Source organism: Lolium rigidum, chromosome 2 (assembly GCF_022539505.1).
Source record: "Lolium rigidum isolate FL_2022 chromosome 2, APGP_CSIRO_Lrig_0.1, whole genome shotgun sequence".
NCBI classification, from domain to species: Eukaryota; Viridiplantae; Streptophyta; class Magnoliopsida; order Poales; family Poaceae; genus Lolium; species Lolium rigidum.
In genome coordinates, this window is record NC_061509.1 from 18,433,506 (window position 1) to 18,455,863 (window position 22,358).

At 43.5% G+C, this 22,358-nt stretch overlaps 2 protein-coding genes across 2 annotated transcripts; one reads left to right on the forward strand and one right to left on the reverse strand.

Annotated features, from left to right (window-relative positions):
* The first annotated feature begins 1,300 nt into the window (after positions 1 to 1,300).
* On the forward strand, positions 1,301 to 5,886 carry LOC124691368 (ribose-phosphate pyrophosphokinase 1, chloroplastic-like). Its single transcript, XM_047224653.1, has 10 exons — positions 1,301 to 1,423; positions 2,055 to 2,237; positions 2,522 to 2,770; positions 3,148 to 3,291; positions 3,394 to 3,561; positions 3,886 to 3,955; positions 4,331 to 4,412; positions 4,922 to 5,081; positions 5,224 to 5,319; positions 5,424 to 5,886. The coding sequence occupies exons 1-9, from the start codon at positions 1,301 to 1,303 to the stop codon at positions 5,260 to 5,262; spliced, it is 1,218 nt and encodes a 405-aa protein (XP_047080609.1). The 3' UTR covers positions 5,263 to 5,319; positions 5,424 to 5,886.
* A 1,882-nt stretch (positions 5,887 to 7,768) lies between these two features.
* LOC124686038 (pentatricopeptide repeat-containing protein At1g71210, mitochondrial-like) lies at positions 7,769 to 11,297 on the reverse strand. The gene is made up of 2 exons (XM_047220047.1): positions 8,513 to 11,297; positions 7,769 to 8,035 (listed from the first exon to the last, which is right to left on the reverse strand). The coding sequence occupies exon 1, from the start codon at positions 11,295 to 11,297 to the stop codon at positions 8,580 to 8,582; it is 2,718 nt and encodes a 905-aa protein (XP_047076003.1). The 3' UTR covers positions 7,769 to 8,035; positions 8,513 to 8,579.
* Positions 11,298 to 22,358: the final 11,061 nt, after the last annotated feature.

Sequence of the window (22,358 nt, forward strand, 5' to 3'; positions counted from 1 at the left end):
GGGGTTAGGATGCATGATACTCCTTCGCCGCCTTACTATGTTCTTAGATCCATGTTCTAGCTGTACGTTATTAGATCCATGTTCTTAGATCCACTAGGTCAGCTAGACAAAGATATCGGGTGAATCATCAAGGAAATGAAGCCTTCAGAAAACCGTTGGCGGCTGCAACTGCTAAGAGCAGGTCTAACAGGCCCCTTATAACCCGCCCACCCCGTAAAATTCCGGCGACATACGGGGCAGGCGCGGTTTGGGCCGTCTAGCAGGCCCCGTATTCGGGCCGCCCCGTTTCGGCGGAATACGGGGCCCAGGATATCGGCCCCTCCGCCCACTATTTATATCGGCCGCAGGTGCGAGTGAGGGGTTAACCCCTCACTCGCTACCCTAGCTCCGCCGTGCGCCGCCGCCGCCTCCACCCCTGCTCCGGCGAGCAATTACTTTCTCCCCGCGCCGCATTCGACCCCGGCTCCGCCATGGACGCCCGCGGCCGCGAGTGGCGCCTCTCCGGCGAGCGGATCGAAGCGATCCCGCTCGCCGGGACAACGTGGTGGACGCGTGGCGCTTGAAGTGCAAGCGCTCCGCCGCGGGTAGCCGTCGTGCGGCCTCGCAAGTACGCCGGCGCGTACTACATGCCGGAGAAGCTCCGGGACTTCGCGGCCGGTGGGCGGTGGTACCGACAGGATCCGCCGCTCAAGCCTATGAGCGGCGCCGACCCGAGGCGTGGCGCGCCGAGTGGGAGCGTGATCGCGCGGCGAAGGCGGCATGGGCTGTGCGCATCGGCAGCACCGGCGGCGGAGGAGGCGGAGGCGAGGAGGAAGCGGAGGCCGGCGAGGAGGAAGCGGAGGCCGGCGAGGAGGACGCGGCATTACCGCGGCGTTGGCCGAGCTCGGAGGTGGAGGCCGCCGAGAAGGCGCGGGCGGAGGCAGAGGAAGAGGCGGCGGCCGTCGCCGCCGTGGCTGAATTCCGGGCGAAGGAGGCCGCCGCCGTGGCGGAGGAGGAGGCCGCCGCCACCGTTGATTTCGTGCCATACATCATCCTCGAGTAGCTAGGATCGCTATGTATATGTATGATCCAATGTATGATCAATGAAGAAGAACTATGGTTTCATTTTCCCGGGGTTTTAATTTTTAAAAATACGGGGCCAAATACGGGATCTGCTAGACGGAATGGTTGAGCAAGACGCACTTTTGGGATACGGGGCGAAAAAATAGCGTTATACGGGGCAGAGAAATAAGGGGCCTGTTAGACATGCTCTAACAAACCCCGCGAGTTAACCCGGATTAAACCCTAGTGGCCTTTCCCCATGCCGCTACCTTCCTCCTTCGCCGCCGCCGCCGCCGCCGTCGCAGCCGGGCCGGCGGCGTCGCCGCTCGCTGCACGCAGCCGGTGCGGCCTCCACCGTCCGCGCTCAGGCCCCGTCGCCGTGGTGAGCTCCGTCCCCCTGACTCCGTTCACGCAAGAAATGTGAAAGTGTCGATCCGATTTTGTTTCCGCACACCTTTTCTTACTCGAGCTCGTGGATGCTGCTAGTGCTAGTGTTTGTGTTTGTGCTGGTAAAAGCTAGTGCGATCCCATCTGGGCCTCACCCCGACTACAGATTACTTCAAACTGTACGCTATTTTTGGTTGCTTGTGTCAATTGCACATAATTATTTGTCAATGAGTTGTTTGCTCTACTACTTCCTTTTCGGGATGGTGAGCATTGCTTAGATTTTTTTTTTGTAAAGGCTTCTGTGTACTTCAAGTGGATGAGCTTGATTGTTAGTACTCCGGGTGTATATAGCTCGTTAGAACAGATTGCTCCGGGTAATCATGTCAAATCAGTGCGCTAAACAGATGTGCTGCTGTATACTTGAGCGAAATACTATCTTTGTAAATGCAGAAGTGCCAAAAGATTGATCCTCTGAGACTGAGGGCAATTAATGTAGCAGCTTGATTGTTAGTACTGTGTGTATGTATATCTCGGTAGAACGAATTTCTCGTTGTAATCATGTCAAATCTGTGCGCTAAACAGGTGTGCTGCTGTGTAGCTGACCGAAATTTATCTTGTAAATGCAGAAGTGCCAAAGGATTGATCCTCTGAAACTGAGGGCAGTAAATGGAACCAGCCCCTACGTTCCGTTGTCTGACAAATCACTATGGACACCTATGACGATGCCAGTTATTGGGGACACAAACATTAGGAAGGATGACACGAGGTTGCGTATCTTCTCAGGAACGGCCAATCCTTCTCTCGCCCAGGTCAGTTTGATCTTCAGAGAGGAAATTCACCTTTCATACTTTAGCAGTTCCATGTAGTATTGTTTCTTCCTGGTTCTTAGGAACACATTCCTGTTTTTCAGTGGAAATGACAACTGGGTTATTTGTAGACATTAGTATATGGAAATGTGAAGTGTCACTAAGCTTGAAAAGACATGAACCATGGACACTGGAGAGCTATTCTTAAAATGGAGCATATCAATTACCTGTAATGATTTATTTGAATGTCACTCGAATACACATGCTTTTCTTGGTGTCATCAACAGGAAATAGCGAGCTACATGGGTTTGGAGCTTGGGAAGATCAACATAAAAAGATTTGCTGATGGCGAAATATATGTTCAGTTACAAGAAAGTGTAAGGGGATGCGATGTGTTCCTGGTGCAACCTTCATGTCCTCCAGCAAACGAGAATCTCATGGAGCTACTCATCATGATTGATGCCTGTAGAAGAGCATCTGCTAAGAATATTACTGCAGTTATCCCTTATTTCGGTTATGCCAGGGCTGACAGGAAGGTAATGTTTCTTAAATATTGAATCCCCAAATATTATGTTAGTGATGTTGAGATTTAAGGCTGTTTCTTTTTTTAATAGTAAAATTTAAACCTACATTATATTACTTGTCAGTCGTCATGGCTTGTATCACTGTGCTTTTACCAGTGTTGTGTAACCAAACACTCTGATGTCCAAGTTAAATCATTGCTGTATGTGGAGACTTTAATATCCATACCACAAGGAGCATCTTGTTCTTGCAGGAAATTTAATTACCAGAAGTTCTGTCTTGCAGTAGATTTCTGGCACAGACCAGTCTAATATCTGCCAAAACAAAATTCGACGTAATTTTTAATGGAACTATGAAAACATGTTTTTTTTTACTTTACTGCCTTTTTCAGTCTCAAGGTCGTGAATCTATAGCTGCAAAACTTGTAGCTAATATGATAACAGAAGCTGGTGCAAACCGTGTCCTTGTCTGTGATCTTCATTCAAGTCAGGCTATGGGATACTTTGACATCCCTGTAGATCATGTTTATGGCCAGGTACTCACCGATGCATGTTCCTTCAGTTGACAAGTTATATTAAAACTGACATATGATATTCATCATTTCACAACTGTTACTTTACCTCTTTGATCTGTCAAGCCGGTGATTCTTGATTACCTCGCCAGCAAGACAATATGTTCAAATGACTTGGTGGTGGTGTCGCCCGATGTTGGAGGTGTTGCCAGGGCACGCGCTTTTGCCAAAAAGCTATCAGATGCACCTCTAGCAATTGTAGATAAAAGAAGGCATGGACACAACGTTGCTGAGGCAAGTAGTATATTCTTTACAAAGTGTACCTGGATGAATGGACATCAATAGAAGAACGACTTAACATGTCCTGTATTCCTGTCTACAGCGGGAATATGAGCTGATGACTAGGATGTATAGTAAGAAAATAGTACGCATCCGGGATTTTCATAGTTGTTTACACAGTACTGTGGTTAGATTCTGCTCTAATCAATCTGGAGGAATTGTGTAATACGTTTGGAGATGTGCTGTTTCACTTGGTGCATGCTAGTTTTTTTTTTCTGCGCTTTCATCTCAGTTTTGTCAGATTAAACAGGCCTAACTTATTATGTGCATTTATCACAGGTAATGAATCTTATTGGTGATGTTAGAGGAAAAGTGGCTGTTATGATGGATGATATGATTGATACAGCAGGTAAGCTATCCCATTTAAGTTACAGCAACAAAATTCTTAAGTTGTCCATTTTGTACAGGGGAAGTTGAGCCATTACTTGATGAGGGTAACGCAGTAGCAGGCATGTTGTTACTAGTCAAGTATATGTTGTGGCATCCTATTAAAACAATAAACCATATACATATAGCTAGGATTGATTTTTGTAATAAGGAGTGAATACAAATCATATGACTTACAATATAGTTCATACAGGAAGCCCGCTAAAATGTTCCACATTCAGGCCTGACAACTGAAGTAAATTATAACATCTTGTTGCACATGAAAACTAACTACCACGTCTTGAGACATTTGCTTTTGAATATGAATATCCTACTGAAACTATTACAATTAAATTAGGAACTATTGCCAAAGGAGCTGAGCTGCTTCATCAAGAAGGAGCAAGAGAAGTCTATGCATGTTGTACACATGCTGTTTTTAGGTACGCCCATTCCATATTTTTCTAGTACGAAGTATGGTAGATGAACTATGGAACTTGCTTTGGTATGGGGAAAGGCCCATCACCGCGCTGTATACATAGTAACAGACTTCTATTCCATGGGGCTGAGAGTTTGATGGAGTCAGAGTCTGCACCAATGTGTACGAGCAATTCAGAAAGTGTGCACTGTGCTCGTATAATTTAACACTGTATGTCAGATCTAAACTCTGCAAATCTGCATGGATAAACCAACTTAGCAACCTGCAGAGAAATACCATCAAAAGCTCCTGAATTCTCGGTAGCATCAAAAGCTCCTGGATTTTGTGTAAACATTCAATAGTAGCATCATTATCCTCTCATCTTGCACTTTCTGCTGACTAGAAAAGTTAGAGAGTGGAGACGCAGTGTTATAGCTATTGAACTCGAATCTGCATCATGTTTTATTTTGTTATTCCGTGGCAATACATTTAGCTGTGATTTTCTTACAAGTATATTTCCCATCACCTTTCCAGCCCACCTGCCATTGAAAGATTGTCAAGCGGATTGTTTCAAGAAGTAATCATCACAAACACGATCCCTTTGAAGGAGGAGAAGAACTTCCCGCAGCTGACCATCCTCTCGGTTGCTAACCTTTTGGGCGAGACGATCTGGCGTGTTCATGATGATTGCTCGGTAAGTACTAAGTAGCAAGATCCTATCAGATATCATCAGAGTTCTACACCCCATGTACTAATCAGGTGGTTCCACACCTGATTTCTCGGTGACCAAGCTAGTATTTGCTAAACAAAGTGGCCACATTTAAATCTCGATGCAGGTCGGTCACGCGCCATACTCCACCTTGGATATAGACTGATGCTTGCATTACACTTGGTGGTGCTTCCATCTGTGTGGTCCCTTGTTTGATGCCTAGGTGAGAATGTACCACAGATGGGTCGACCTACCATGGTGTCGAAGACAGCAACTACAGATACCTATCTAAGAGATAATAATCAGTGTGTACTTTTTCTTATGCAGGAATAGTTGTCCAAGATGGCTTTTTTTTTTTTAATCTTCTCCACTTTCTTTTCGTGGAATAAGCTCTCGGTGTGATCTGAGATCCTGTTGGATGAAAAAACCCTGATCATGTGCTTGAACGTTAGTATACATTAGACCTTGTTTGGTTAATACACTTCTCAAGTGTATTGAACTGGATTGAGAGGGATTGGGGGAGATTTTTGCTTAGATGGGATTTAATCCCCCTCAAACCATGCCAATCCCCTCTGTAATCTGTGAAACCGAACAAGGCCTTAGATGGAAGTTTGAGTCTGTAATTTACGCTGTATGTGTATACTGTATATGTATGCCCGCTTAAACCCTGTCATGTTCTTTTTAGATAATAGCTAGTCGTCTTGGAATGTAATGTGTGCTTGTTCACAACGGCATAAGAGTTGACGATCTATGTTTCCTTTTGCGGAATAATTCTGCTATGAACATCACAGATGGACATTGTATGTCTACTACCGTTAGCTTACTACTAGTAAGTTAGTATGGCAACATAATTCTGTATATGCAACTACATTTTCAGGCTCCTGTTTCCAAGAATGACGGCTTGTTACTAAGAAAATATTAGAAAACCATGTTTAGAACGGTGTTTTGGAACATGGGTCCATATGCTCTCTATATTTCGAAATGCATCTTACATACATTTTAAATTTAAAAAAAATTGAAACTAAAAGTTCGCACATACATCTTCACGTGCTACGTACTCACAAAGTCGTTTCATAAAAAAATGACTTATCATGTGACGTGTGTAAAAATGACAAAATTCAATGCTAAAAATATTGCTTTTCACAAGATAAACTTTCTCTTTTTTATATAGACCACACAAGATATTGGTTTTTCGTGAAACTTGACGAACGCACGTATATTATGAAGATGTACATGTAGAATTTTTTGTCCAATTTTTTTGACATTTCGAAATATAATTTTTTAGTAGAGGGTGCATACGCACCCGGGAGCCAAATTGAATTTCCGGTTTAGAAGTTTCAATCATATGTTTTCTTTCTCACATGTACAAATGGGCATAGCCTGTTCTAACGTGAAAATTTGCATGCAATATATAGCGACATACCTCAGGGTGGGCATAAAAACCGTGAAACCGAAACCGGAACCGAAGCCGAAACCGAACTAACCGAAATCTCGGTTTTTTCCATTAACCGTTATTTTTTCGGTTTTCATTTATACTAACCGAATTAAAGTTGGTAGAATTCGGTTTTTAGCCCCACCAACCGAACAAGACCGAATAGACCGAATTGAGTAACCTACCATCAATCTGTGCATAAACCGATCATTCCATAGAAGCCCAATTGCGTTTGATGTTCCAAAAATTGTTCATTCAATGTATGACTTTGGTCTTTGATGTACTAGCTTTTTTTGAATATAGCGTGAAGCCTGCATAATAGAACACGTCGCTCGAAATCTTAGCTACCCCTTTTAATCGCTCACGAGTGATGCACCTGTACCACGAGTGCCGTAGCCTACAAAATAGCATCCCTCCACGATTGGTGATCACTTGTCGATTTCTTGCGCAGTTGATGCTTTTTGTGTTGATATGTCAATCACTATTTGATTTCTTCGGTGATGCCTACTATTTGTTCAAGTGAGTAGGTTCATTCGGTTTTAACCGAAAACCGAACCGAAATTGTCGATTAACCGAATCTTCGGTTTCCTAAATTTTTATGCCAATTTCGGTTACCATTTTTGAAAACCGAATTTGTTCAAAAACCGCAAAAACTGAACCGAAATTTCGGTTAAAACCGAATGCCCACCCTGACATACCCATGCTGGGTAGCCGTGCTGCTGTACTTTTGACTGTATAGTGCAATTTTCTTTCAGGTAGGCTTTGTGCTGCAGGAGATTGGTGAGCGTGATTTAGATCGAGCCTGTCCACCTTAAAGAAAATTAGGGAACCAGTGCAGAGTAAAGTCTTCTACGGGAGATAAATGGTGTTCTCTTGATTCAACCAGGAAGGGTACAAAAATCCAGGAAAGAAACAAAAATTCACATGAAGTTAACCTTGAAAATATTTCCAAGAAAATGGTAATCTTCGAAATAAACTGGATCTATAAATGAAGAATACATATCAATCATATTTCTTATATCGCCTTGCAGAAAAAAAAATGAGATCAAACATCTACAGGATACTTTCAAGTCCATTCTTGCCTCAACAATTTTGCGCTATAAATAGATCAAACTTCCATGTTGGAACTGATAATGGATCCTAGAAGCAGAAACATCGTGTGCATAATGTGGACCAACCGCCTTCAATCTATATTTAGAAAAATGTTATGCTAAACTTTTAGATGATCATGCCATGACAATGAATCTCCATTGCCCCATAATTTACTGATTCAGTGGGAACTACTGAATTATTATTGTTACAGCAGGTGAACAGCGCAAAACTGTAATAGGACTAGTAGAATACATCATGGACAAGGAAAAAAAGAATCAATGTTACAGGTAAACTGATACCCTAGCTACATCTTCGACGCTAAGTTGTGCCAGGTGAGGTGTGGTTCAGGATGCAATAATGTTAAGTTTACAAATATTCTCCACATGGATGTATGTCTGATCCTCAAAAAGTGTGCCTGCACAATGCTCAAATTGGGAGGGAAAAATGTAAGCCATTGTACTAATTTATTGGATATGTGGTTATAGTATAAAATTAAGAGATGAACTGTCTTAAAATTTGGTCTGCTAGACATTTGCATAACCCGCTACAACGACTTTAATGTACATCACACGATCAGTTCCATCAATGTAGAAAATCGCACAGATACCTTATGAAAATAGAACAGAAAATGTCATGTCTCTTTGTAACTATGAAAGCCATGTGAGATTGCCACGAAAATGGTCGACCAACATACTGTCATGTCTGAGAAACTAATACCCAGTAGGCTAATGTGACAAGTCTAAAATATGGTGCAACGGATTTATCCCATGTGTCATAAGGAAACACCAGAAAAAATTACTAAATATCTCAGATCTCCGGCAAACCTCTCAAACAACAAAACCTCACATGCAGTAGAAAATCAATCAAAGAGCAAGGATTGATAATACATTACCTTTTTCAGTAAAGGCATAGTATTAAATAGCCGAGTAGACGGATGCGAGGCGAAGATAGGTAATTGCTTATACAAATTGAATGACTTTCTGATCATGTACTCGCAAGGATGTATTGTTGTATAACCTCATAGTGTACCAAGTAGGATAGAACCCATTTCGGTACATTGCCTCCATCCACCTTTCAGCCTCACTTCGAATGCCATGCTTGCAGAAGCCGTGTATCATTATATCAAAAGTAAATCGGTTTGGTTGATACCCCTTTCTGCACAGCCTTTCGAACATGTTACATGCAGTATCCATCCTCCCTGCCATGCTCAATCCTCGTAGCAGCATGTTATAAGTAAAAATGTCGACAGGAAAGAACTGTTCTAAACCTTCTTCTAGAACCTCCAAGTCACTCCTGTTTCGAATACCACTTGCAAACAACTCAATAAGTTGTCCAATCAAGATTCGTCCTGCCCCACGACCTTTGATCTCTTCAGCACTTGCTACAATAGATGCTGATCTATCTTCTGAACGTGTCCAAGCCTTCAGAAGACCGCTGCCCCGCAGTGTGTGCAACAGAAGTACATTACACAAGAAGGCTGAAACAGGGCGACCTGTTTCCCTGAAGTCATCAATAATCTTGACAACGCTGTCATAGTCGTTAACTGAGCTCAAAAGAAGCACAAGCTGTTCATAGCAGTTGATGCTCGGAATTAATCCTTTATCCCTTGCTTCCCTCCAAAATACCATTGCCTGCTCCGGCTTCCGAGCTTCACATAGACCAGATATAAATATGTTATACATCCTGGTCCCAGGTGCCTTCTTCTCATGAATGCAGTTGAAAAAATTTAGTGCGTCACCAATACGCTTGCTCCTCAGATAACTCATGAGAAGAAGGATATTGCTTTCTACAGATGGTACAATCCCCGCACACTCCATCCGGCTATACACCTCCCTGGCAACATCAGCCTTCTTAGCATGTCCAGCCCCAGAGATGAAGTAGTTATAGCACACACCGGGTTGTAGTTCATTTCTCCCCAACTGGTTCTCCAGTAGCTCAAGAACCTCACCATACCTACTCTCCTCACACAATGCACAAACGACAGACTGATAGAGGCTCCGGGTTGGAATGTGTCCCATATCTTGCATTTCCAGTATGAGCTTTGGCAGCACATCCACCCTCTTAATCAATATTAATGCCCTAATCAAGCTCTTGTAAGTTGATTCATAACGATATAGGCCCGCAGGGTTCTTGCTGCTCGCTATCTGGGGCACTGTACATGCCTCGTCCACATTCCCACTCTTGCACAAGGCCACAAGGTACTTGGCCAAGATACTGTCCATTGGCCACGCCTCCTGCTTGAGCGCCCTGTCAAGAAGCTCCCTCACCTTATCAAGCTTCCCTTCCTGGCACAGCACATTTGCAAACATGGCAAACGTCTGACGGCCAGGAAAGTAGCCGTCTGCCATCGACTGCTCCAATACCAGACATGCCTCTTCCGTGGCCCCACCGCGGCACAGCGCCCTGATAAGATTATTATAGACATCCTTGTTAGGGTTAATCCCAAGCTCCACTCTTGACCTATACAGGTGCATGGCAACTTCCACAAGGCCGGCTTTACAAAAGAAGCAAAGTGCGGCATTCATGGTTGAACGTCCTGGAGCAATGCCCTCCTCCATCATTTCCACAAGCAAATCATACACTTCACCAAGTCTGTTCTTGCTGAGAAGGCGGTACACAAGCTTATCATAGCGCTTACCATCAGGGATGTATCCCTCAGCCTCCTTCTTATCAGAAAGGAACTGCAACGTAGTATCAAGCATCCCAGCCTCAATGAGGCCATGCATCCATGCGCCGTAAACATCACATGAGGAGAATTTATCAACAATCTGGGATGCCTCATCAAAGCGGCCACGCCGGCAGAACTCAGTGACGATAGAGCCAGCCGCGGTGCCTTTGGATGCTTCCGCGAAAGGGAGGGTGTCAAGTAGCGCTACGGCGTCGCCGAGGCGGGCTCGACGGCAGAGGCTCTTGATACGGATGCAGGTTGAAACGGGGCTGGCAGCAAGGTTGCGGGCGAAGGAGTCGGCGTAGTCGTGGAGCGAAGCGTCGACGAGGGAGTTGAGGAGGATGCGAGAGGAGACGGGATCCAGGTCGATGCCGCGGAAGCGCATGCGGCCGAGGACGCCGAGGCCGCGCTGGGGGTCGCCGGCGACGGCGTAGCCGACGACGAGCGTGTCGTGGAAGCGCGGCTGGTTGGCGGACGGGGTGGTGGAGGAGAAGAGGCGGAGCCAGTCGAGCAGCACGGAGGCGCGGCGCGCGCGCGAGAGCAGGCGGAAGACCGCGTGGTAGACGGCGCGCGTGTGGCGGTAGCGCGGGCGGCGGCCGGACCAGTCGAAGAACTTGAGGCGGAGCAGCAGCAGCGCGTCGCCGTCGGGGAGGCGGCGCGGGCGGTGGCGGATGAACGAGAGGACGAGCTCCTCCGTGAGCGGGAGCGCCTCGAGCGCCGCCGCGTCCTCGGCGGCGAGGGCCTCGTAGATCGCGTCGAGGGCGGAGAGCGGCTCGGCGGCGCGGGGCACGAGGAACCAGTCGCGGAAGGAGACGGCGATGTCGGCGGCCGCGGCGGAGACGGAGGCGTAGGAATCCTCGGTCCGGGGAAGCAGCGGGGAGAGCTGCGGCAGCGGCGGCGGCGGCGGGCGGTGTGGTGGGGCGGTGGACGTCGAGAAGGTGTTCGACAGAATGGCGAGGAGGCGGCGGCGGCGCGAGCGGGAGGGGAGCGGGGCGAGGAGGCGGGGCATGGCGGGGGAGGGGGGAAGTGGTCAGCAGCGGCTAGGAGTTGGCCGCCGGCAGCAGTGGCGGCCGGCGGCGGCGGGTGGCATTGGTTGCCGGTGGCGGCTGCGTGCGTGATCTGTGACCCTTCTCACCGGGTCGCGAGTAGGAAATTTTGCGTGAGATTGGGTTCGGGTCAGGGGTGGGCCGAGCGTTTAGGCCTTTTGGGTCAGACTCAGACCCAAGCGTGCACGTGAGACGCCAACTTGCACATTGGTTTCCACCACAAAACCTAAGAGCAATCTCTAGTAGCATCCCCAAACGACGTCCGACAAAAACGTCAGATTGGTCGTTTGGGGACGCCGCGGTGTGGTGCCGCTTTGGGGTGCTCGCATTCCTGGCCGCATCCCCAAAACGTGACCTTCAAACAAAAAACAAGTGTAAAAGTCGTGTCCGATATCTCTGATAGAGCCTCTAAACACGGGGGGATGGGCTAGAGACGTCGGACAACATTTAGAACACGTCCGGACCGAAGCGGCCTTTGGAGCGCGACACAGGGAGAGGTTAAGTATCCGGCATCCCCCAAATCCCATTGGGGGACGCGGCTAGAGATGCTCTAAGCCGCCGCTCGCTGCAACTGCAAGAGCGAACCACCTTTGCCCTTTGGCTACCGGTACAATAGATTTCAATTTTGGTCAAATTCATATGAAATTCCTAAAGTTTGATCAAGGTTTATAGCGAAAGGTATCACACAGGTATTGTTAGAAACGACATACAAATACAATACATTTCAGTTTTAATCAAATTCAAAACTCGTAAAGTTTCATCAAGGTTTATAGCAAAAGGTATCACACGGATATTATTAGAAGCGGCATATAATATATTTTGTATTGTTTGTATTTGGTATCATGGAATGTTGATTTTTTTGTATACTTACTCAAATATTACGAAATTTGGCTTTGATAAAATGCAAATGTACACTACAATCTACATTTAGGTATACATAGAATACTTTTTTTAACAACATGAGTACAAAACATTTTACTAGACATATATACACAAACACACTCACACACTGTTTATTGAATATATATACGTCGCATAGTTTTACGATTTATAAAATTGCCACGTACATATATTTCACTAAGAACATAATCTGCATTAATGACGCGTGGTTTGATTGTTGGTTGGAGGTACAAACTTCCTCTAACTATTGAAATAGCGATTGGTTCTCCTTTTACCACCATTAATTTCAATGAAAATGTTTCTCTGTAAAAACCACGTGAGTTAGTTGTGCATTTATCTACCTGTCGACCCCTAAACATAATCAACAAGGAAATCCCGCAAAATCCCAGGCAGTATGAGGAAAAGGTGGGGGCATGAGAGAGAGAGAGAGAGAGAGAGAGAGAGAGAGAGAGAGAGAGAGAGAGAGAGGCAGTTTGAGGGGGAGGGGGTGGGGGGGAGGAGGGACAAGAGAGCTTGGACATGGTTCAACCCTTGACCCATTTTGTAATTGTTTTTTTTTGTTTAACCAATGGAAATATTCAAATAAAAATTGAACGACATCTAAAATACAAGGATTATTGTGACTATGTGTTGCATGGGGAATCCAATATTTCTTTCATGAAACTAATACCAATGTAGGATTTTTTAATAATTTAAGCACTCTTTTATGCAAAACCATCCATATTATATAGGCAGTTGTAAAAATAATATTAGTATCTATTTGGACTTGTGTAGCATATTTTGTATTTTGCAATGAAGAACAATATACCTATGGTAGTTGGAAGATGGCAATGCAAGAATGATTTTTGCAAGATTAATGACCCTCCCCCGATTCATATTACTTGACATTAATTAGTATGGATGTATCTAGAACTAAAATATATCTAGATACATCTATACTAGAGTCAACTAATATGGATAAGAGGGAGTACCCTTTTGTCATCTTAACTTTGAGTATAGTTATGTTGATACTATCAAAAGGGAAATTCAACGATAGCTAGGGTAAGATATTTTTGAAGTGCTCGGGAGTTATCCCAAAAGATTCCAGAAGTCTATCTATTGAATTTTGAGCAACCGAAGGTGTTGATGGAATGCACACCAATGTGCTTGAGTGTAGGTGACGGGCTCTTTTGAGTCGGTAGTTGGATGCTATAGAGAGTCGATTCACTGCGTTTGGCTATAGAGAGTCAGCAGTGGGCTTCTTATGTATGGTTCGTTCTTCGGAGTGATTCTATCCATACAAGACTATTAATCCATGAGTTACATCCTAGAATTGTTGACCACATAGTTTGGTGGTGTTTGACATGGGTATGGCATATCGGGTCCTAAGCATTGCTATCCCTGATACAAAGCCAAAGAAGGAGTAGAGGAAAGCCCACCAAGGAAACCCAGTAAAGATGTCAAGTTAGGAAAGTTAATCCCATATTGAGTGGACCGACTTATGTTGTAACTCGACCTCGAGGTGGACTCTGAGACCTAACCCGCTATATAAGGGCTGTGAGGAGACACCGAGAGGGGACATATTCGATCAGAGCAAACACCTTGTGACCCTAATTCCACATATTGCAATCTCAGTGATTCGCCCTTGAGAATAGTAATACTCGTCGGCTGCCTAGTTTGGATGACCGGTTTGTTGATTCGCCAGTATCCTCCTTCCTAAAACCCAAGTTCATAATCATGGGCATTGCCGAAGTTAACTCTTTGTCAGTGTTGGTTCGGTATCTCCGAGTTGGCTAGTTGGTACTTAGCATTCTGTTTTATTTGTTCCTTTCACAGCTTGGGCATGTCCTTTCATGGTTCAAGGGAACCTTGCCCAAGTCTAAGTTAAGTTCATCCACATCTCAAGAGGAAGCAAGATGACTATACGAAAACGAAAATTCTTTTCAATTTCACTTGTGTACATACTAGTTTGTTTCCAACCGCTTGATTCATTTTACTGGAAATAATTGGTGACAATCAAGTAATATGTTTCTTCTGAAAGTTCCAATAATGAGAAGTTTTCAGAACATACATATGTTTTCTACTCCTCCGCTCTAAGAAACGGATATCGCAAATTTATCTAAATTTAGATGTATCTAGACTTAAGTTAATATACATATACATTCAAATTTAGATAAATTTAAATGTATCTAGACTTAAGTTAATATACATATACATTCAAATTTAGATAAATTTGTGATATCTTATTTGGGACGGATGAAGTAGTATAAAATAAGACTATTTTAGGTTGGTCCTTCTCTTGGTACTAAAAATACAAAGAGACTTAGAGCACAAACATAAAGAAGAGGTTGTTCGAAACACCTGCTTGTATTGAATTATATTTTCTCACGAGGCTTGAGATAGACGCAAGTGGGTTGTTCCGGCCAAACAAGACCATTTTCCATGTCAGAAAGAAAGGACCATTTCCCCAGCACATTACTAAATCTGATGACACTTATTTTCTTTTGTTTTCTTACTTTTAATAGATATGCAAGTATGTTATTGTTCCAATTAGTAGTGTCTCCCTTGTAAATAAATCCATTAATGTCCGAAGTCACTGCTTTACCTCTAGTCCTATAAGACTACTCACAATGGGTAGTATATATCATAAACTAGTATCATGAATATGATACTAGTCTATGTTACTAGCTCCACAATGGGTGGTATCACAAGTGTGGTAACAAAGAGAGTTTCATTTATTATTTTGTGGGATCTATCCCAGTACTTCAACTTTGTGATCTCTTTGTGGCATGTACCAATATAAAATTTTGTTTATTGCTACACATAGACACGATATAAAAGTTGAATATATCCATGCAAATAATATAGCGCCAATATATCATTATTAAAATATATGTTGAATTACATGGATCAAGACTCGAAAATAATCTAATGAGGCCCGGACTTTTTCCAAATATTCTCAATCAAATCATCTTTTAGGGCTCTATGTGTTGGACGATTGCGGATTCTAGCATCTCTTTCAACTACCTCGGCAAAAACTACTGGCATGTCACCATGAGTAAATACCGATGGAAGGACAATTGATGTTCTTGCTTCCTCATTCAAATCAAGAATATAGCCCGCCTCTTCTTTTTCATCATCGATGATCATATTGTGTACAATGATGCAAGCTATCATAATGTGGTGATCGCCCCAGTAATATAAGCGCGCCGGATGCTGTAAAATGGACCATCGGGCCTGGAGCACACCAAAAGCACGTTCCACGTCCTTCCTTGCTCCTTCTTGATATTGAGCAAACAACTTGTGCTTTTCCGTTTGAGCCATCAGTATTGACTTCACAAATGCTGCCCACTCGGGGTATATTCCATCTACAAGGTAATAACCAAGTTGGTATTCCTTCTCGTTGACACTATAATTTACCCGTGGAGCGTTCCCTTTCAGTTGATCAATGAACAACGTGGATTGATTAAGCACGTTGATGTCGTTGTTCGATCCAGCAAGACCAAAAAAGGCATACCATATCCAAAAATCTTGAGAAGCAACCGCCTCTAGAATAAGAGTAGGAGCGCCTTTATACCCATTGGTAAATTGTCCCTTCCATGACATAGGACATTTCTCCCATCGCCAGTGCATACAGTCAAGACTTCCTAACATGCCAGGAAACCCACGACTCTCGCCAATATCAAGTAAGCGTTGCACATCATCAACGTTGGGTCTTCGCAAATACTTATCGCCGAATATATCAATCACGCCTTCAACAAACATTTTTAAGCACTTAACTAAAGTGCTCTCAGCAATCTTGCTTTCGAGCAGCTCCGTCGGCCGGCGCCGCTACCTGTAGATAGGATGGAGATCTGAAGCGGGAGGTGGAGGGGCTGGGCAAGAGAAGAAGGTGGAGGCGGGAGGTGGAGGTGCTGGGTGGGAAGTGGAGGCGCTAGGCGGGAGAAGGAGGCACTGGGCGGGAGCGCTCGGAGGCGGTGCGAGCGAGAGAAAGGTTGAGGAAGAATGCACACGGGATCGTTTTGGAATAAAAAAATCTTGCAATTTGGGCTATGATACAGTACCCAGTTATGATACTCAACCCTTCTCTCTTCCTTAAATCTATGCCATGTCAGCATTTGTGGTGCATGATACAGCTCTAGATACCAGCGTTGGGGCTAGTCTAATGAATTAATGAGTGAGTCTTAGCTACTCCATCGGTTTCATAATGTAAGCCATGTTAGCAAACTATTGATAGTAAGAACCGGTAATAAGCACACAAAACTATACATTATTGAGTTACGTAGGATGAACTTTTGCTTTCGATTTGACACTTGAATGGTTGAACGGAGACGGACAGTGCATCAAGTTAGAGCATCACCACTCGTTGGCGCTCCCCACGCCCAAATCCGGCGAAATTTTCGTCCGGATTGGAGGAAGATTTGGCGTGGGGAGTAGTAGTTTCCCAGCCGCGTGCCCAGGCGAAATCGACGATGCGAATTTAAAAAACGGAAACTTGACAAACTACAGCTAAAAACGGGTGAATATAGACTAAATTTAATGATATTTATTATATTATGGGCGGAGTTCATACATTGAGGCCGAATTCGACTATATTTCGAATTCGGCTAGGGGAATTCAAACGCTAATTTTAAAACACGGCGCTTGATGTCTACGGGAGCTTCTATTCTTGTAGACAGTGTTGGGCCTCCAAGAGCAGAGGTTTGTAGAACAGCAGCAAGTTTCCCTTAAGTGGATACCCAAGGTTTATCGAACTCAGGGAGGAAGAGGTCAAAGATATCCCTCTCATGCAACCCCGCAACCACAAAGCAAGAAGTCTCTTGTGTCCCCAACACACCAAATAGGTGCACTAGTTCGGCGAAGAGATAGTGAAATACAGGTGGTATAAATAAGTATGAGTAGTAGCAACGGTGCCAGAAAAGTGTTTGGCGTGTAGTTGATGGTGGTGGTATTGCGGCAGTAGTAATGCAGTGAAACATAGAACAAGCAAGTAGTAACTCAGCAGTAGTAACGCAGCGAAGAGTAAACAAGCAAGTAGTAACTCAGCAGTATTTAGGAACAAGGCCTAGGGATTACACTTTCACTAGTGGACACTCTCAACATTGATCACATAACAGAATAGATAAATGCATACTCTACACTTTTGTTGGATGATGAACACATTGCGTAGGATTACACGAACCCTCAATGCCGGAGTTAACAAGCTCCACAATAATGCTCATGTTTAAGTAACCTTTAGTGTAAGATAGATCAACGCTACTAAACCAAGTACTAGCATAGCATGCACACTCGTCACCTTCATGCATATGTAGGAGGAATAGATCACATCAATATTATCATAGCAATAGTTAACTCCATAATCTACAAGAGATCATGATCATAGCATAAACCAAGTACTAACACGGTGCACGCACTCGTCACCTTTGCACACATGCAGGAGGAATAAACTACTTTAATAACAAATCACTAGAGTAGCACATGGATAAATTGTGATACAACATGCTGCAATCTTAAAGAGATATAAATAAGCACCTCACTATACCATTCAATGAGTAAGTATTCTGTGAAATCTAGCCTAAGAGACCCACACGGTGCGCACACTGTCACCTTTACACACGTGGGACGAGGAGTCTCCGGAGATCACATAAGTAAAACTCACTTGACTAGCATAATGACATCTAGATTACAAGCATCATCATATGAATCTCAATCATGTAAGGCAGCTCATGAGATTATTGTATTGAACTACATAGGAGAGAGATGAACCACATAGCTACCGGTACAGCCCCGAGCCTCGATGGAGAACTACTCCCTCCTCATGGGAGCAGCAGACGGTGATGAAGATGGCGGTGGAGATGGCAGCGGTGTCGATGGAGAAGCCTTCCGGGGCACTTCCCCGCTCCGGCAGCGTGCCGGAACAGAGATCCTGTCCCCCGGATCTTGGCTTCGCGATGGCGGCGGCTCCGGCGGGTTTCGTGGGTTTCGTCAATTGGTATTGGGTTTTCTGATCCAGGGGCTTTTTATAGGCGGAGAGGCGGCGCAGGAAGGTCGAAGGGGGTCCACACCCTAGGGGGCGCGCCCCCTTGGCCGCGCCGGCTAGGGTTTGGTGGCCCCGTGCCTCTTCTCCGGCGGTTCTCGTGTGTTCCGGATGCTCCCGGGTAAAATAGGAACCCGGGCGTTGATTTCGTCCGATTCCGAGAATATTTCGTTACTAGGATTTCTGAAACCAAAAACAGCGTAAAACAGGAACCGGCACTTCGGCATCTTGTTAATAGGTTAGTTCCGTAAAATGCACGAATATGACATAAAGTGTGCATAAAACATGTAGATAACATCAATAATGTGGCATGGAACACAAGAAATTATCGATACGTTGGAGACGTATCAGCATCCCCAAGCTTAGTTCTGCTCGTCCCGAGCAGGTAAAACGATAACAAAGATAATTTCTGGAGTGACATGCCATCATAATCTTGATCATACTATTTGTAAAGCATATGTAGTGAATGCAGCGATCAAAACAATGTATATGACATGAGTAAACAAGTGAATCATAAAGCAAAGACTTTTCATGAATAGCACTTCAAGACAAGCATCAATAAGTCTTGCATAAGAGTTAACTCATAAAGCAATAATTCAAAGTAAAGGTATTGAAGCAACACAAAAGAAGATTAAGTTTCAGCGGTTGCTTTCAACTTGTAACATGTATATCTCATGGATAATTGTCAATGCAAAGCAATATAACAAATGCAATATGCAAATATGTAAGAATCAATGCACAGTTCACACAAATGTTTGCTTCTTGAGGTGGAGAGAGATAGGTGAACTGACTCAACATAAAAGTAAAAGAATGGTCCTCCATAGAGGAAAAGCATCGATTGCTATATTTGTGCTAGAGCTTTGATTTTGAAAACATAAAGAGAGCATAAAAATAAAGTTTTGAGAGGTGTATGTTGTTGTCAACGAATGGTAGCGGGTACTCTAACCCCTTGCCGGACAAACCTTCAAAGAGCGGCTCCCATTTTATTTTATTTTTGGATGGCACTCCTTCCAACCTTTCTTTCACAAACCATGGCTAACCGAATCCTCGGGTGCCCGCCAACAATCTCATACCATGAAGGAGTGCCTTTTTATTTTAGTTTTATTATGATGACACTCCTCCCAACCTTTGCTTACACAAGCCATGGCTAACCGAATCCTTCGGGTGCCGTCCAACAATCACATACCATGGAGGAGTGTCTATTTTTGTTAATTAATTTGGGACTCGGGAATCCCATTGCCAACTCTTTTTGCAAAATTATTGGATAAGCGGATGAAGCCACTAGTCCATTGGTGAAAGTTGCCCAACAAGATTGAAAGATAAACACCACATACTTCCTCATGAGCTATAAAACATTGACACAAATAAGAGGTAATAAATTTTGAATTGTTTAAAGGTAGCACTCAAGCAATTTACTTTGGAATGGCAGGAAATACCATGTAGTAGGTAGGTATGGTGGACACAAATGGCATAGTGTTGTTTGGCTCAAGGATTTGGATGCATGAGAAGTATTCCCTCTCGATACAAGGTTTAGGCTAGCAAGGTTGTTTGAAACAAACACAAGTATGAACTAGTACAGCAAAACTCACATAAAAGACATATTACAAGCATTATAAGACTATACATTGTCTTCCTTGTTGTTCAAACACCTTACTAGAAATTATCTAGACCTTAGAGAGACCAATTATGCAAACCAAATTTTAGCATGCTCTATGTATTTCTTCATTAATAGGTGCAAAGTATATGATGCAAGAGCTTAAACATGAGCACAACAATTGCCAAGTATCACATTACCCAAGACATTATAGCAATTACTACATGTATCATTTTCCAATTCCAACCATATAACAATTTAACGAAGAGGAAACTTCGCCATGAATATTATGAGCTAAGAACACATGTGTTCATATGAACCAGCGGAGCGTGTCTCTCTCCCACACAAGCATGATGTAATCCAATTTATTCAAACAAAAACAAAAACAAAAACAAACCGACGCTCCAAGAAAAAGCACATAAGATGTGGCCGAATAAAAATATAGTTTCAGGGGAGGAACCTGATAATTTGTCGATGAAGAAGGGGATGCCTTGGGCATCCCCAAGCTTAGACGCTTGAGTCTTCTTAATATATGCAGGGGTGAACCACCGGGTGCATCCCCAAGCTTAGAGCTTTCACTCTCCTTGATCATAGTATATCATCCTCCTCTCTTGATCCTTGAAAACTTCCTCCACACCAAACTCGAAACAACTCATTAGAGGGTTAGTGGACAATAAAAATTAACATGTTCAGAGGTGACACAATCATTCTTAACACTTCTGGACATTGCATAAAGCTACTGGACATTAATGGATCAAAGAAATTCATCCAACATAGCAAAAGAGGCAATGCGAAATAAAAGGCAGAATCTGTCAAAACAGAACAGTTCGTATTGACGAATTTTAAAATGGCACCAGACTTGCTCAAATGAAAATGCTCAAATTGAATGAAAGTTGCGTACATATCTGAGGATCATGCACGTAAATTGGCATAATTTTCTGAGCTTCCTGCAGGGCAGTGGGCTCAGATTCGTGACAGCAAAGAAATCTGGAACTGCGCAGTAATCCAAATCTAGTACTTACTTTTCTATCAAAGACTTTACTTGGCACAACAAAACACAAAACTAAGATAAGGAGAGGTTGCTACAGTAGTAAACAACTTCCAAGACACAAATATAAAACAAAGTACTGTAGCAAAATAACACATGGGTTATCTCCCAAGAAGTTCTTTCTTTTTAGCCATTAAGATGGGCTCAGCAGTTTTAATGATGCACTCGCAAGAAATAGTATTTGAAGCAAAAGAGAGCACCAAGAGGCAAATTCAAAACACATTTAAGTCTAACATGCTTCCTATGCATAGGAATCTTATAAATAAACAAGTTCATGAGGAGCAAAGTAACAAGCATAGGAAGATAAAACAAGTGTAGCATCAAAAATTTCAGCACATAGAAAGGCATTTTAGTAACATGAAAATTTCTACAACCATATTTTCCTCTCTCATAATAACTTTCAGTAGCAACATGAGCAAACTCAACAATATAACTATCACATAAAACATTCTTATCATGAGTCTCATGCATAAAATTATTACTCTCCACATAAGCATAATCAATTTTATTAGTTGTAGTGGGAGCAAATTCAACAAAGTTGCTATCATTATTATTCTCATCAAGTGTAGGAGGCATAGTATAATCACAATAAAATTTACTCTCCATAGTAGGTGGCATCAAAAGACCACTATCATTGTAATCATCAGAAATAGGAGGCAAAGTATCATCAAAGAAAATTTTCTCCTCAATGCTTGGGGGACTAAAAATATCATGAAAACCAGCTTCCCCAAGCTTAGAACTTTCTATATCATTAGCAACAATGGTGTTCGAAGCGTTCATACTAATATTACTACCAAGATGCAAATAAGGTTCCATAGGTTTTTTAATTTTCGCATCAAACAATCCATGTTTTAAATCAGGAAATAGAATAAGAAGCTCACTCTTGTACATTATGCCAAACTAGTGTAAACAAGAAACAACAAGATGCAATTGCAGGATCTAAAGGAAATAGCTTTGAGCACACACACAACGGCGCCGTAAAAATACTTTACCCGGGACCGTAGTATGAGAGCCTTTTACCTTTCCTCCCCGGCAACGGCGCCGTAAAAGTGCTTGATGTCTACGGGAGCTTCTATCCTTGTAGACAGTTGTTGGGCCTCCAAGAGCAGAGGTTTGTAGAACAGCAGAAGAAGTTTCCCTTAAGTGGATACCCAAGGTTTATCGAACTCGTGGAGGAAGAGGTCAAAGATATCCCTCTCATGCAACCCCGCAACCACAAAGCAAGAAGTCTCTTGTGTCCCCAACACACCAAATAGGTGCACTAGTTCGGCGAAGAGATAGTGAAATACAGGTGGTATAAATAAGTATGAGCAAGTAGCAACGGTGCCGTAAAAGTGTTTGGCGTGTAGTTGATGGTGGTGGTATTGCGGCAGTAGTAATGCAAGAAAACAAGAAACAAGCAAGTAGTAACTCAGCAAGTAGTAACGCAGCAGTAGTAAACAAGCAAGTAGTAACTCAGCAGTATT

What these genes read in the sequence shown, in the direction of transcription:
- LOC124691368 (XM_047224653.1), top strand. Translation starts at nt 1,301, where the DNA reads ATGCCGCTACCTTCCTCCTTCGCCGCCGCCGCCGCCGCCGTCGCAGCC. An exon ending in GCTCAGGCCCCGTCGCCGTG is followed by an intron (nt 1,424 to 2,054) that starts GTGAGCTCCGTC and finishes TTGTAAATGCAG; the next exon opens with AAGTGCCAAAGGATTGATCC. An exon ending in CCAATCCTTCTCTCGCCCAG is followed by an intron (nt 2,238 to 2,521) that starts GTCAGTTTGATC and finishes TGTCATCAACAG; the next exon opens with GAAATAGCGAGCTACATGGG.
- LOC124686038 (XM_047220047.1), bottom strand. Translation starts at nt 11,297, where the DNA reads ATGCCCCGCCTCCTCGCCCCGCTCCCCTCCCGCTCGCGCCGCCGCCGC.